This window comes from Meriones unguiculatus, chromosome 5 (assembly GCF_030254825.1).
Source record: "Meriones unguiculatus strain TT.TT164.6M chromosome 5, Bangor_MerUng_6.1, whole genome shotgun sequence".
Classification (NCBI taxonomy): domain Eukaryota; kingdom Metazoa; phylum Chordata; class Mammalia; order Rodentia; family Muridae; genus Meriones; species Meriones unguiculatus.
In genome coordinates this window covers 29110280-29125721 of record NC_083353.1, presented here as the reverse complement: position 1 = coordinate 29125721, position 15442 = coordinate 29110280, and the positions used below count along the sequence as shown (strand labels likewise).

Sequence of the window (15442 nt, the reverse complement as noted above, 5' to 3'; positions counted from 1 at the left end):
CTCGTGTACCCATACCAAAAATGAAGGGAAAGTTAGGAAGTAGCCAATTCCAAAGCCAATGTCCTCAACGTATCATAAGTAAGATGGGACCTATCAGGAAGAGGAAGCGTTCGCATTTCTTTTCATTCCTCGGCTATCATTTATTGTTTTGTTTTTAAACTTTTTAAATAATAGCATAATAATAACAACAGTATTTAAAGTTTCTCAAAGATGTCTCTCTTAAGAGATTTTAAACATGAGTCAAAGCCTGACATTTGCTTTTACTTTTGCGTACAGCATTAACAATGATGATGATTAGACCCAAAATATGTGCTAAATGCTTATTTTTATGAGAGTTAGAAATTAGTTTGTAACAATTCTGGAATACACCTACCAAATGCAAGAATAGGTATCAGAAACCTCATTGATTAATACAACATTCAATTCAAAGTAATGTCACTAATTCTCTTTAATGGTAAATAAATAAATGAATAAATAAATAAAGGCCCAAACATATCAAATGCTTTATCTGACAGTCTACTTGTAATTAGAATGAAGTTCTCAATACCACCCTGAAAGCTAAAACACATCAGCGAAGAACAATCACTCAAAAGCAATCTCCGAGGAGGGGAGAAACGGGAACGTGATTTTAGAGCTCTCTCCAGCACTGGGCACAGTGCCTGGCCCACAGCGCCCTCCCGAAGGTGGCTAACTCTCTGGCTTGGGTCAGGAGTGGCCCACTAGGTAACGGAATGGGAATGCAACCCAGACAGAACGTTGGCTGGGTACAGCTGGACCGGTGACGAGTCTTTCATTCACTTTGTTTCTTTTTGTTCGCCATCTCACCCCCATTTTAAGCATCTACCTCCCAGGCCCTTCCTTCCCTTTGTCTTGTAGAGGGGGCCACATTGCCATCCATAGAAACGGGCTGGAATACACAAGCCTCTTGACAATTCCCTTCACGCTCACAGCCGTGCACAGGAGCTGTAGATGATTATGCTTCCTTTCTTTTGGAGTCTTCTCAGGCAACGCTTCAGAGTTGGGAAAGTGCTCTGAAGGATCAGCTCTAGAAATTGCAAACTGGCAGGTTTCAGATGGAATCAGACACATGTATATTTATTTTTTTTGTGTGTAGTATGTATGTGTTGTGTATGTGCACATGCGCACACCTTTGTATGTATACGTGTGTGCCTGTGCACATGTGGGTATGTGTGTTGTGCCAAACAAAAGTTGGATTTTAAATACAATAATTTTGAATAGAGGACAAATATTCCCCAAATTTAGTGAATATTACCAAATCTGTTTGTTAGTAAGCAGCTGGCCTAGTTTGCTTACTCTGCTTGTTCCAGATGTGAGGAGAAGGCAGGTGGGAGGACAGATGGCTTGCAGAGAGAAGAGAAAACATGGGCAGGGGCATCTCTGTGACAAGCTGAAGACCTACAACAGGGTAGGGTCCTGGGAGGATATGGAGGTGATTCTAGTTGAGACCCTTAGTAGCGGGGGTCATGGAGACTGAAGAGGACACTCTATAACCAGACAACACTCCTAGTGGAGGGAGGGGAAACCCAACCCATCCACAAAAACTTCAACCCAAAATTTACCCGGACTAAGATATGCAGGGGTAAAGATAGAGCAGAGCTTGAGGGAATGCCCAACCAATGCCTGGACCAACCTGAGACCCACGGGATAGGAGAGCGCCAACCCTTGACACTGTTGACACTCTACTATGCTTGCAAACAGCAGCCAAGCATAACTGTCCTCTGAGAGGTTCTGCTGAGCAGTGGATTGAAACAGATGCAGAGACACACAGCCAAACATTGGGCAGAGCATAGGGAGCTTTGTGGAAGAGTGGTTGGAAGGATAGAAGGATCCGGAAGAGACAGAACTCCACAAGAAGACCAACAGAACCAGCTAATCTGGGCCCAGGAGGCCTTACAGAGACTGAAGCACCAACCAAGAACCATGCATGAACTCGACCTATGCCCCCTACACATATGTACTCAATGTGCATCTTGGTCTTTCATGTGGAAAGCAGGGACTGTCTTTGACATGGTCTCTGTCATATGCTTTTCAACCACTTCCCCTTGGTGGGGCTGACTTGCCAGGATACTGTAAGGAGGAAGTGCTTAGTTAGTCCTGATGTGGTTTGATGTACTGGGTGTGTGTGTGTGTGTGTTGGGGAGGATTCCTCTTTTCTGAGGAGAGGGGGAATGTGGGAAGAGGAAGTGAGGGGAGGAACTGGGAGGAAAGGAGGGAGGGGGCTACAATCCAGACGTAAAGTGAATAACTAAATAAATAAATTTTAAAAAGTAGCACCTGGCCTATTTCACTTACTCTACCTGTTTCAATAGGCATTAGGGATTTGTGAGTCCCACAAGTGAAAGACTACAGTGCATGGAGGTTCCATGACTTAAAATGGACACACAGAGTTATGATCAGAGCTACAACCAGTTAGCTGGGCTTCTGAAATGATCTAATGATCTAATCATTCTCAGGCTGTCACAGACCATCTCCATTGTTGGAGGAAAGCATGCAGTTAGCAGTGTTTCTCAGAGATGGACAGACATTTTGGTTATAGGAAAACATCTGTTTCCAAGTATAGGATTCTATTGTTTTATTTCAATGTTCCAAGCCAAGTATAAATGAGGGAAGCAACCTATGTTCTTATAAGACAGAACATTTCACAGATTAAAATGTAAAAGCCATGACACTAGCAAAAGGTAAACAAGATAAATTTATCAAAATATTATGTTTTTTCTTCATCAACTAAAACTTCAAGATTGAATATGCTCATAGGAAGTGCTAAGTTTCCCATGTGCATCGTCTCAGCATTTTGAGGGTCTGCTTTTAACAGAAAGAACAACAAAATTCTGGACATGGGGTGTTCAGTGCTTGCCAGGTGATCATTGTGGCTACTCAGACTTTTTAGCTATTTAAAATTCTGTCCAGGAATACGATGCTGCTTTAAATGTCAACTTTGCTACAACTTAGCTAAACTGTGTTGCTAACTTGAAGATAAAGTTTGCATCACAGCTTCATTGCTGAGTATCAAATCAAATGACTGCTGGGATGGCATGTAGAAAAGAATTTTCCATTCCATTTCAGTTTCTGAACAAATATGTACAGAGACAGAACCCTTGTGGCATAGACTACTGCCCCGTGAATACAGTCCTAATTGGTGTGGGATGAAGCGTCTGTATTTGGCTCCCCTCTACTGATATGCTCCTCACAAAGGAAGGCTTTATCATAGGTAAACTACGGAAGTGAGCGATTATCCAGGGCACCCGATTATAAGAAATTATTATAAAAATGAAAATGCAAAATTATTTTTATAAAAGCACTAATGTAAATTCATGAACTCTAAAAATACTTTGACAGCGACAAAGAGTCCAGAGTCACATTTCCTTAGCTCCCGCCCTCTGTTTCCCACTAATTAGTTGTATGACCTTTTCCAAGACAACTTTCCCTCTTGAATTTCACTTTTCTCATCAGCAGTTATGAGCTAATTGAACTGGATGAACTCTGAATTTTCAGAGTCCCTATTCTCACGATTTGTGATCACTCTATCCATGTTGACAATTGTGTCTTTCTTTCTTTGCAATTCGACAAGATAAAACCTAAAAGAACAAGTTTACTTTATCAGTAATGGAATATTATTCCTTAGCCATCTTACAAGACAAAACAAAGCAAAAGACCCTGGAATGGTAAGAAGAAATCTATGTAATCTGGGTTCATACGTATTGTGAGGAATATCAGGCTGGCCTCCAGTGTCAGCATGGCGGGGCAGCAAAGAAGGGGCTATGGTCTCTTCTCTTTGGCTCAAAGATAATGCACTCTATATGTTTTTTTTTTCTAGCAGGGATCTATACATAGGCTTTAAAAAACATGTTTAAAATATCTCTAATTTATCCCGTAAATAGTCCAGGAGCCTTGATCTCTGGGGGCCTCAGCCACTTGCTTTGACCATGGTGCTGCTTTGATTTTGTGTCCCCAAAGGGCTGACCTTCACACCACGAACCTGACCAGGTGTTGTACCCGAGTTCTTCTAGCTATCCTTCCTCAACCTTCTAGAAAGGTTGAAGTCTTCCACATGGCCAAATGCACTGGGTCTTCTCCTGGGCCGCCACTTTACATCTAGGCCTAGCTTCCATGTACCTGGACATTCTGGCTCCTAAGGCCATTTCTGTATTTGAAGGCAAAGTCAAATGGTCTTTGGGCAGAACTAATGCTCTAAAAACCTGCCCATGGAGCCCTATGAAACAATGAAGAGGTTGGTCTCCTGTGGCATGTCCTTGGATCAGTGAATCATGAGGCAGGAAGATACCTCCTTCCTTCTGATAGGCTATTCCAAAATATGGCTCTCTATTTCTTGACTGCAAACTGCCATGTACCCGTCTCTGCTGGGCAGTCTATCCCTGATACACAGAAAACAGTGAACAGCTCAGTAACATAGTGTTGTATTGTTTCCCACTGCTTCTTCCTATTCTCCATATGGTACCCTACTTTCTGGGAATATACCTCCTAGTAAATCAGTAGCACCAAACTGTTGCCTTGGAGTTTATTTCTAGAGAACCCAGGCTACAGTGAAATGCACTGACACAGTTTACACACATCCCAATTACAGATATTAAAAGCATGACTATATTCCTCCTCTTGCTTCCTTCCCCCAAGAAATACCCTCAGCAATCCAGCAGTGCCCTCACCAAGCTATGTCACCAGCTTGTCACTAGTGCTTATCACCAGCTTGTGTGTGACGTCCTCATGCCATATCATGTCGTCCAGGCTGCCTGTATTTTTCACCAGGTTCTGCATGCCTGGATCTTTCTTGCCTGAGATGATACTCTACCTATCCTTATTGACTAACTTTTACTAACCCTTATTGAGATACCTTTCATATGTCCTTCCTGAAACATCTGAAGGCTAGGGAAACTATCTTGTTTTTTATGGGACCTCGAGTCCAGTTAGTACTTTGCAAGCATTAAACTTTCTACAAAGAAATGGAGCTTCAGAGAGGCCAAAGATTCCCCTGTGCAATGCTTCTTCACAGCAGGGACAAAATTAATGCCTAATGTGGGCATTGTATACTTCTATACCTTTAACCTAGAAAGTAGATTGGCTTCTTTCTTTCCTTCCTTCCTTCCTTCCTTCCTTCCTTCCTTCCTTCCTTCCTTCCTTCCTTCCTTCCTTCCTTCCTTTCCTCCTCCTCCTCTCTCTCTCCCTCCCTCTCCCCCTCTGACTTATTTCTACCACTCATCTTACTCACCCATTTGTTGACTCACTGCTTGGTGTCCATATGTCAGATGCCCTTCATTTTCTAGGGGTTCCCATTTTAAACCTAGGTTTTCATATCTTTATCTTTAGAACACTGAATACCACCCATTTGGTGTTGCTATGAGCAAGGTACATGCATACATGCTCAAGGGTTCAGAAGTCATTTATATTATGATACTAAGCAAATCACTTAAGCTCTTTGTGCTTTATATTTATTTATTTTATTTTGAGACAGGGTCTATATGTAGCTCTGGGTAGCTTGGAACCTGTCATATAGACCAGGATGGCTCAGACTCACAGAGATCTACCTGCTTTTGCCTTCCTAGTTACTTCTGGGGTTAAAGGTGAGTATTGTTACACCCAGCTCACTTAACTTATCAGGCAGAAATTCAAGGGAAAATGCTTTCTCTTAGCTATAGTAAGAACACAAAATAAAAGATAATTTGAAAAGTTACGCTATCATCTTTACTTTTGTTTGAACTTTGAACTATCTGTCCCCAAAACCAACTCACCCATTAACCAGTCAGTCAGTTAATATAATAGCCAAACTAGTATTAACACTGAAGGAGATTTCAGAGGGCTATTGCTGCTTTCCAAAGGTGAGAAAATTGAGGTTCATAGACGAAGGAGCTTGAGTCATGTTTTCTAACTTGTTTATCACAACTTGACTATATAACATATATACATTTGGATCGTTTAGCCACGTGGGAGAAAGATGACTCGTGTTAACTGAATCACAAGTCCCTGAGGACTGCAGGAGGAGGCTGGGTCCCTGTCGAATCTTCCTCTCCATGCCTTGCCTCTGCCACCCTGGAACTGATGGCAGTGTCTTCGCAGATGAGACAGCCCTGTGATTAGCACCCCTGCTGCGTTGGAATGACTCTCAGGGGGACAAGAAGTAGATGTTGGAGCTTTTAAAGTCATTGTTTTTTTTACTAAGAAATAAGAGCTCAGACTTCCCTGATGGTGGGTAAACACACTGACCTGGCAGACTGCACACCAAATGTGGAGTCTAGAGCGAGGCTTGTTCACACCGAACTCCACTTCCTACAGGCCCTAGCAACTGGATTCAAGAATTATATCATCTAGTTTTAACTATGCCAGTCTTCACAAAATGCACAAGTGGCTTAAAAATACCCTTGTTAAACAACTGTAGGTTGAAACTAATGCTAATTGAACACGCCCAGGAGAACATCTACGGTGAAAATCTGGAGTGATGACACTTCCACGCCCACTCATGATCTGTGTCAGACACAATATGAGTCAGAAATCATGGGAGGTATAATCAGCCCTATCAGAAAGTCAGCCAAAACAATGCAACTTATCAAGCAGAACATTTGCAACAGAGATTTATATCCGTTTTCTTTAATAATGAATTTCAAAGTGTAACTTATACCTGAAGCACTAGCTAGATATTTTGAAGCCATCTTGATTAGCATGATATTTTAAAATGAACCTTTTTAAAAGGAAGACAATCTCTTCCTTTTAAAATCTCTAGGATTTCCTTTGGGAAGAGGTATTTGAAAAACAACAACAATTTTTCATACTTTTTTGAAAACCAAATTTATAGTAAGTTATATGAAGCTTTAAAAAATGTCCTAATATATGAGAACCACTTTATATTACTATAATCAACAGTCCGTAAAATGTTACAGATTCTTATGTTATGAGTCAGTATAGCTCAGACTTCTTTGGAATGTTTGTAATGGAAAGGATCCAGCAGGGAACCACTGATTTGTTCCCAAAGTTCATGACTATCCAGAAGGTTGTGTCCACCTCAGACATTAAGTGTGAAATAACATGGTTGAGTTTCTGTTGTCCGAAGTCACAATGTTTCAGTTGTTTTGGGGAGATTTTTCTATCAGAGTATACTTCTATAAACTTGTAACATTCCCTACTCATCGTCTTGAAGTAAAACCACTGATCTACATGTCGTGGTACCCAGAAACGATACTGGCAACTTTGCCCATTACTTAGGAAATATTGAAATGAGCACAAATGCAAAACTTTCAGAAGAAATAATAAGTCATGAACAAAAGATTATAATGAGTTTAAATTCTATCCATCATGCTAAGGAATACCCCATTACATAAATCTGCAGTTAGGAAATCAGTGAAAAGTATAATAACTTAATAAAAGAATTCATTAGTTTAAATTTTCTGTCTCACCATCTCCATGCTGCCTGTTGATAATGCAGTGTGGTTTTACTTGGTTTGTTTATGTAGGAAGCAAGGGTCATTCTAATTTTGATGTTACAAATAAATACCCAAATCGGAATCATGGTGTCTTGAATATGCAAATGCACTGATAAGTTGAGATTCAAGGTCAAAGGCTGTTTTCCTCCTACTCGACGCTATGCCTGAACACCTGTGCTTACCTCATATCCCATCCTCCCTTTCCAAAATTAGAGAGTTGTTTCATGCTGCATACTTCACGCTATATAATTTGAGTTCTTTGCATAGAATTTGCCAACTTAGAATAAGTTTTTTAAAAAATCATATATCATTTAGTAAAACTTTTCTTACACTTTCTACTCAAGGTTACACTGGGAACACTTTGTTGTACTGAAGTACTGACACAAAGGTTCTGATGACATACATATATCCCCAAATCAATGCCACTTCAAAGATGATATGCATTTTTCACACTAATAAATAATATCATAAATCTTGCCATATTAGATTACAGATCTCCAACCGAAAAAAACCTTGCATGCTATAGGACTTACTTATTTTGTATGTTCATTTGCTCCCTAACAGCCCTCATTCTTGGCAATTTACCTCAGCTGTCAGCAACCAATTTGTTCAGATTATTGCTCTGCATGAAAGTTTAACAGTCACAGGGATTTATTAGCTGAACACTATAGAGGTGGATGTCTGTCTTGCCTGCCAAAATGCAGGTAATCAGAAAGTTAAATAATGACCTATAGATTAACATTAATTCACCTTCACTTGATATCTGTCATTCAACAACAGGTAAGATTTGTTGTTCAAACTTGCATTATGATGAACATCATCTAAATTGGTTTACTGACTACTTACTATTTTACTGAGGAGTAAAAGGCTTTCAGAAGACATGCTGAATACAAACTGTGGTAAGGTGAAGGGGAAATTTAGAGTCAGAGGACTTGGGTGTGTACCCTAGGTCAGTCACTCCATGAGCATAATCACTGAGCAGCCTCTTAACAAATCTTGGCTTTGTTCTTCATATAAGCAGAACTAGCATGATACTCATGTTCCTTCTATAGCCTCATGTTGAGCTATGTGTAACGATGGCTTACAAGTGCAAAAACAGTCATCATTGTCAGTGCTAACCTCCGTTCTTTCTTAATGTGCTTTTATGAAAACTAAAACAACAAATTGTTGTAACCTCCCATACATCATCATGATGAAATTGTGAACACAATGGGAAAAGAAGCCACAGAGTTAGATACTGTATGCTAGCCAACAACTAGTTTATACTTGATGTCAAGGAGAATGGGTTATACTAGGAGAGATCTCAGTAGAATCTGTAAATGCTAACTTTCAAGGTTTTATTCAACCACAGTACTGAAAAGAAAATTCTCTTCTCACATAATAATCAAAACACTAAATGTACAAAACAAAGAAAGAATATTAAAAGCTTTAAGGGAAAAAGGCCAAGTCCCATAGAGGGGCAGACCTATCAGTATTCCACCTGACTTCTCACTATAAACTCCAAAAGGGCTTGAGCAGATATCTTTTTTTTTTTTTGAAGAGACATCATTGGTTGTTTTATTTGAAGTAATCATAACATAAATATTATAGAAGCCCCATCATTACAAAAAGCATGCAATAGTTTTTCCCCCTTAGTTTGCACTACAAAGCACAATTTCAGCAAGCCAAAAATAAACATCTAGCCAGGCATATCTTGTAAATATGAGCACATACCTAGTTGGCAGAAAATGAAGTTACACAGTTATTCAAGGTGAGATACAAATTGACCACTTGTGAATATAAGTTCATTCATCAAATAGCACCCCTCTGTCATAACACTTTTTAATTGCTGGCAGAGACATGCTTATTGTACCAAAAACAAAAACAAAAAAACTCTGCTCCTGATATGTACCTATCAATTCCTGATACCATCTTTCCAAGAACCATTTTTTAAAAAATCTCTATTGATCAAACACTTCTCCATTTTTCAGTCTCTGTTGATCAAGCACACCTTCCTCAGAACAGTTATGCAAGCAGGACCCATTGCTCTCCACAGCTGCCACAGGCCTACTCACTGTGCCTGCAGCTGTTTCTCTGGGGATATGATTACATGTCCCCAAATACCCATGTTTAATAGTCACATATGGAGTATCTGTAGAGAAAGAGAGAGAAGAGGAAGGTTTTACCCCTGAAAAGATTAGTGAAAACCTCAGCAACAACAAGAACACAGAATCATTCCCAGAGCTTTCAGCCTCGGTGATGCTAGCTCTGCCAATGACTAAGGAAGTGAAACTCCTGACATGAATATAAAGAGCACAGAGAAAGCAAGGAGAGCTTGTAGCACACTCAATCTGGATAGTAACCATACAGGCCACCAATATTACATTTCAAATAGTTTTCTCTCATGGAAATTTTACCAAACCTCTTAATTAACTGACTTTTTTTCTGAGTTCTGAGTACTTCTTTGGGCAGATATCTTATAGACACAAGAGACCACAGATATCAGCCCCGACTACTATACCATGGAAGACTTTTAATCATCATAGAAAACAAGATATTTCGTGCCAAAAACAAATTGAAACAATACCTATTCACAAACCTGGCCCTACAGAAGATGGTAGAGGGAAAACTCCAACAGCAGGAGGCTAATCACACCCAGGAAAATACAGAAATAAATAATCCTACAACAGCAAAACCAAAAGAGGGAAGGCGCACACACCACACACACACACACTCACACACACACACACTCACACACACACACTCTTCCACCACCAACATCCAAATAACAGGAAATAACAACAACTGTTCTTTAATATCTCTCAACATCAATGGCTTCAACTCCCCAATAAAACTAAAACACAGGTTAACAGAATGGGAGAGTAAACAGGACCCATCATTCTGTTGCATACAAGAAACAAACCTCAGCAACAACGATAGACATTACCACAGAACAAAGGAATGGAAAAAGGTTTTTCAAGCACACGGACACAAGAAGCAAGCTGAAGTAGCTATTGTAATTTCTAATAAAATAGACTTTCAACGAAAATTAATTAAAAGAGATGGGGAAGTTCACTTCATACTCATCAAAGGAAAAATCAACCAAGATGATGTCTCAATTCTGAACACTTATGCCCTAAGTACAAGGGCACCCTTGTACTTGTAAACATTAAAGCTTAAATCACACATCGAACTCCACCTCAACAGTACGAGAGTTTGTCTTTCTCACCAACGGACAGATCATTGAGATGGAAACTAAACAGAAATAATGAAACAAATCAACATTATGAGTCAACTGGACAGACATCTACAGAACATTCCATCCAAACACAAAAGTGTATACCTTCTTCTCAGCACTTCATGGAACCTTCTCCAAATTTGACCACATATTCAGACACAAAACAAATCTCAACAAATAGAAGAAAATTGAAATAACACTTTGTTTTATATTAGACCACCATGGATTAAAAGTAGACTTCAACAACAATAGAAACAACAGAATGCTTACAACATCATGGAAACTGAACAACTTTCTGCTTAATAACTAAGGGATCAGGAAGGAAATAAAGAAAGAAATTAAAGACTTTCTAGAATTGAATGAAAATAAAAGCACAATATACCCAAACTTATGAGACACAATGAAAGCAGTGCTAAGAGGAAAGTTCATAGTGCTAAGTGCCTTCATAAAGAAAGTGAAGAGAGCTCTTACTACCTACTTAACAGCTCACCTGGAAGCTCTAGAGAAAAGGAAGCAAACACACCCAAGAGTATGACAGTAGGAAATAATCAAACCCAGGGCTGAAATCAATAACCTAGAAACAAAGAGACAAGTACAAAGAATCAACAAAACTTAGAACTGGTTCTTTGAGAAAAATCAAGAAGACAGATAAACCCTTAGCCAAACTAACTAAAAGACACAGAGAGAATATCCAAATTAATAAAATCAGAAATGAAAAGGGGCATATAACAACAGACACTGAGGAAATCCAAAAATCATTAGATTGTACTTCAAAAACCTATATACCACAAAACTGGAAAATATAAAGGAAATGAATGATGTTAGATACCACTTACCAAAGTTAAATCAAGATCAAGTTAACAATTTAGAGACCTATAACCTCCACGGAAATAGAAGCATTCATTAAAAAGCCTCCTAATGAACAAGAGCCCTGAGCAAGATGGTTCTAGAACAGAATTCTACCAAACTCTCAAAGAAGAAATAATACCAGTACTCCTCAAACTATTCCACAAAATAGAAACAGAAGGAACATTGGCAAACATATTTTATGAGGTCAGAAATAAACCCATACTCCTATGGACCCTTGATTTTTGACAAAGAAGACAAAACCATACAATGGAAAAAATAAAGCATCTTCAACAAATGGTGCTGGTCTAACTGGATGTCTGCATATAGAAAATGCAAATAGACTCATATTTATCACCCTGCACATAACGCAAGTCCAAGTGGATCAAAGACCTTGACATAAAATCAGATACTCTAAATCTATTAGAAGACAAAGTGGGGTAAAGTCTGGAACTCATTGGCATAGGAGACAACTTTCTGAACAGAACACCAACAGCACAGGCTCTGAGATCAACAATTAATAAATGGGACCTCATGAAACTGTAAGTCAAAGAACATTGACTTAGAATTGACATTGTCAATAGAATAAGATGGCAGCCTAGAGATTGGGAAAAGAGCTTCACCAACCCTACGTCTGATAGAGGGCTGATATCCAAAATATGGAAAGAACTTAAGAAATTAAACACTAACAAATCAAATAATCCAGTTAAAAATGGGGTACAAAGCTAAACTGAGAATTTATAGAAGAGTCTTGAATGCTGAAAGGCACTTAAAGAAATGCTCATTAGTCATCACAGAAATGCAAATCAAAATGACTCTGAGATTCTATCTCACACAGGTCAGAATGGCTAAGATCAAAAACTGCTAGAGAGGATGTGGAGAAAGGGGAACCCTTCTCCATTGCTGGTGGGAACGTAAACTTGTACAACCATGTTGGAAATCAATCTGGTGCTCTCTCAGAAAACTGGAAATAGTTCTCCCTCAAAACCCACCTATACTACTCCTGGGCATATACCCAAAAGATGCTCCACTGTACAAGGACATTTGTTGCTACATTTGTGCCACTTCTGCTGAATCCTGCTGCTGCTGTTGCTGGACCTTGTTGCTGTTTTTGCTACTGAGGGATTGCTGGTTTGCTGTTTGATTGGTGGATGAAAAGTGATGATGATGAAGAGTGGAATCATCCCAAGGAACTACTTCTAAAACTGTCCACATCCTTCGTCCCTATTAACCACTTTTCTCTCCTATCTGGTGTAATGGTGCTAGAAGGGGTTGGGGAGGATGGGAAGAAAGATACATTAGGAACCCCAAATAAAGGAGATTTAAAAATGGCAAAGCCTACTGGTATTCATGAAAGCAGGTGGTTGCCAACCTGAAGTTACAGTGATAGAGCTGATGAGGGGCTCCCGCAGGTCTATGTGTTGAAGGCTCCTCTTACAGCTCGATGCTGGAAGAATATGTATTTTTTTAAAGAGGTGAGTCTCATGGGAGATCTTCGTTTCATCCAGCTATAGCCTTGATGAAAGACCAGACTGCTGCTGTGTTTGATGAATGTGAGAAGATAGAAAGAAGGAAAAGGTGACTCTGATATTTTTCGTGTTAGGAAAGAACAGAGGAGAACTCTGAAAGAACAGACTTGGGTGATGGGAGCTGATGGCTAACTTCAGAGTGTCATAAAATGGGCTGCAATATTTTGCAATATCCAAAGTTGGAAATTCTCCCCAAGGGGAGAAGTGCACAAATGATACTTGTCATTATGAAATAAAAACAGAAAAGGGAAAAGAAGAATTTCATGTAGACAGCAGCCAGAGCAGAAGCCAGTGGGTTTTAGAGTGCAGCCCTCTTCCTTCTAGAAAGTTGGACTATAAAGTATTGAGTGAGCGGTTACACTTTTGTTATCTGATAACCAAAGAAACTGTTGCTGTAAACTATGAAAAAGAAGTGACTGTTCACAGAGCAGCTGGATTCTAACTCCCCGAATGAGATCACAGGGTAAGGAGAGATGACATCAAATCCACAGCCACAGTCAAGCGATTCTGAGGCTGCAGGTACACATTGCCTTAAGCTAGGGGGAGACACTGCAGACTACCGAGTGGACCCCAGAAAACTCTGAGGGCAGTGTTTTTCCTGAGGAGCATAGTGAAACACAGATCTCTGCTTTCAAAGGACTGAATTACAATGCAGTTCCTAGACCACCGTTGTGTTCCCAACTTTATTTACAAGTAAGGTATGAATGGTCAGCTGAAATTTAGCTCATCTCCTATTTTACAAGCATATGGTGACAGCTACTGCTTAAATAGGTGTGTCAGAACCATCTAAATCAAATCGAAGAGCCAAGTATCATAGGTCGGATTCCTGTTTTCACTTTTATTCGAAAGTTCCCTTTACTCTGGGAATGATAAATTCTGTTCGGATTGTAAGTTCAGTGACTTGGAATGCCTGTGAACAACAGCGAAGAAAGATTCTTTGAAGTAACAAGCCCATCTGCACACCCTGCTTTTTTCCACTCTGGCAAGTTTCCACACACTTTGCTACAATGCACATATGTAACTGTCAAAAAAATATAAACATAGGCTTTGTAACAGAACACAATTCCTATCATTCAAGTAGTCGACCCAAGGAACCTTGACTTTGTAGAGAAATGTCATGCAAGCCTCAGAATGCATTTTGCTGTGTTATCAGATTAACATGGCTCTGCCTCAGCTGTGTTCTTCCTTTTCTAAAGTTCTGGAACTCTTTACAGGTTTACGAACTCCTAAGAGATTACAAGGATTCTTGTGGGGAGTTGTAGGAAATAATGCATTTTACGGTCACAATGTGCCTTGTGAAAACAGACATTACTGCAGGTCATTTTCCAGCCTTGAATGTGTTCTTTGTCCCTATAAGTGTCCCATATCAGATGAAATTCCTCTTTTCCAACTCCCATAACTTTTGTGTGCAGTAATTCTGACATCTGGAGAAAATCTCTGAGTATCTAATTGGAATAGCCTGTCCATCAACTAGGCAAAGCTGCCACCTACTGGCCATTCTTTGAATCTATGTTTTTGAGTTTTAAGCTGTGCTGTAACGGGAAGTTTCCTTCTTTCAAAATGGTAAACATTGTTGACAACAACCAAATCTACAGAAAATATTCTTTCAACACAAACTTGCCATATCTAAGGTCTTACAAACCTTCCAATAAAATCATCCCTTTTCCCAGCATCTTTGTCCCAGGCAGTGATGTCTATGATCCCTCCTCTTTCTTCATAGAGATGGAAATCAAATTGCTCCCTCCACTGAGGATTCAAAGTTTTCGGCATAATCTGGAAAGCCAAAAGTTATTGTTTTATCAATAGTAGGATTTAAGAAGCAGCTTGAGACACTATGTAGAAAATCTTAAAGGCAATAGTTTGTTCAACCAAAGGGGCGTATGTGTATAATGCCAGTCAGCGAACTTGTAGCATCTTTGTTGATGAGTAGACTTTTATGGTCATGTCCAGAGAAATCAGGAGTAAGCCCCGACTATCTTCTAGAGCCTATGCAAAGTATGAAATACAAAGACAAGATAGCCTGTCCATGAAATAACTCATTTATTCAGTCACAGTTTCTGACTGAAGAACATTAATCAGTTATCTTGTAATAAAGAAAGATGAAAATTCCCAGAGTTCCTGTTTCCCTCTTGCTCTCTTGTGTTTAAAGTGCACGAGAAACAGAGAGTGAGCTAAGTGGGGGCCTCGGGTGGGTTAGCACGCTTTGCCTTCACTACTCAGCACTGCTGAAGTGCTTCCCCTTCACACACGGGGAAACGTGTGTGCTCCTTGTGTTGCATAAGCAACATGATGTCTAGACTGCAATTTTGTGATTTCAAGTATTCAGAGATGAAACCCCGTGAATCAACAAACAAAGTAACCAATATTAAAGTGCTAGAACATTCCTTTTAGCATTTGGTTAGGCC

At 39.6% G+C, this 15442-nt stretch overlaps 1 protein-coding gene across 6 annotated transcripts in view; it reads right to left on the bottom strand.

Annotated features, from left to right (window-relative positions):
* Nucleotides 1–15442, bottom strand: part of Mctp1 (multiple C2 and transmembrane domain containing 1) — a 564452-nt gene that overhangs the window by 184142 nt on the left and 364868 nt on the right. For all 6 annotated transcript variants that reach the window (XM_060383587.1, XM_060383590.1, XM_060383588.1 and 3 more), the window contains one exon: nt 14680–14810. In XM_060383587.1, coding sequence (XP_060239570.1) covers nt 14680–14810 — 131 coding nt within the window. The remainder of the gene's footprint in view (nt 1–14679; nt 14811–15442) is intronic.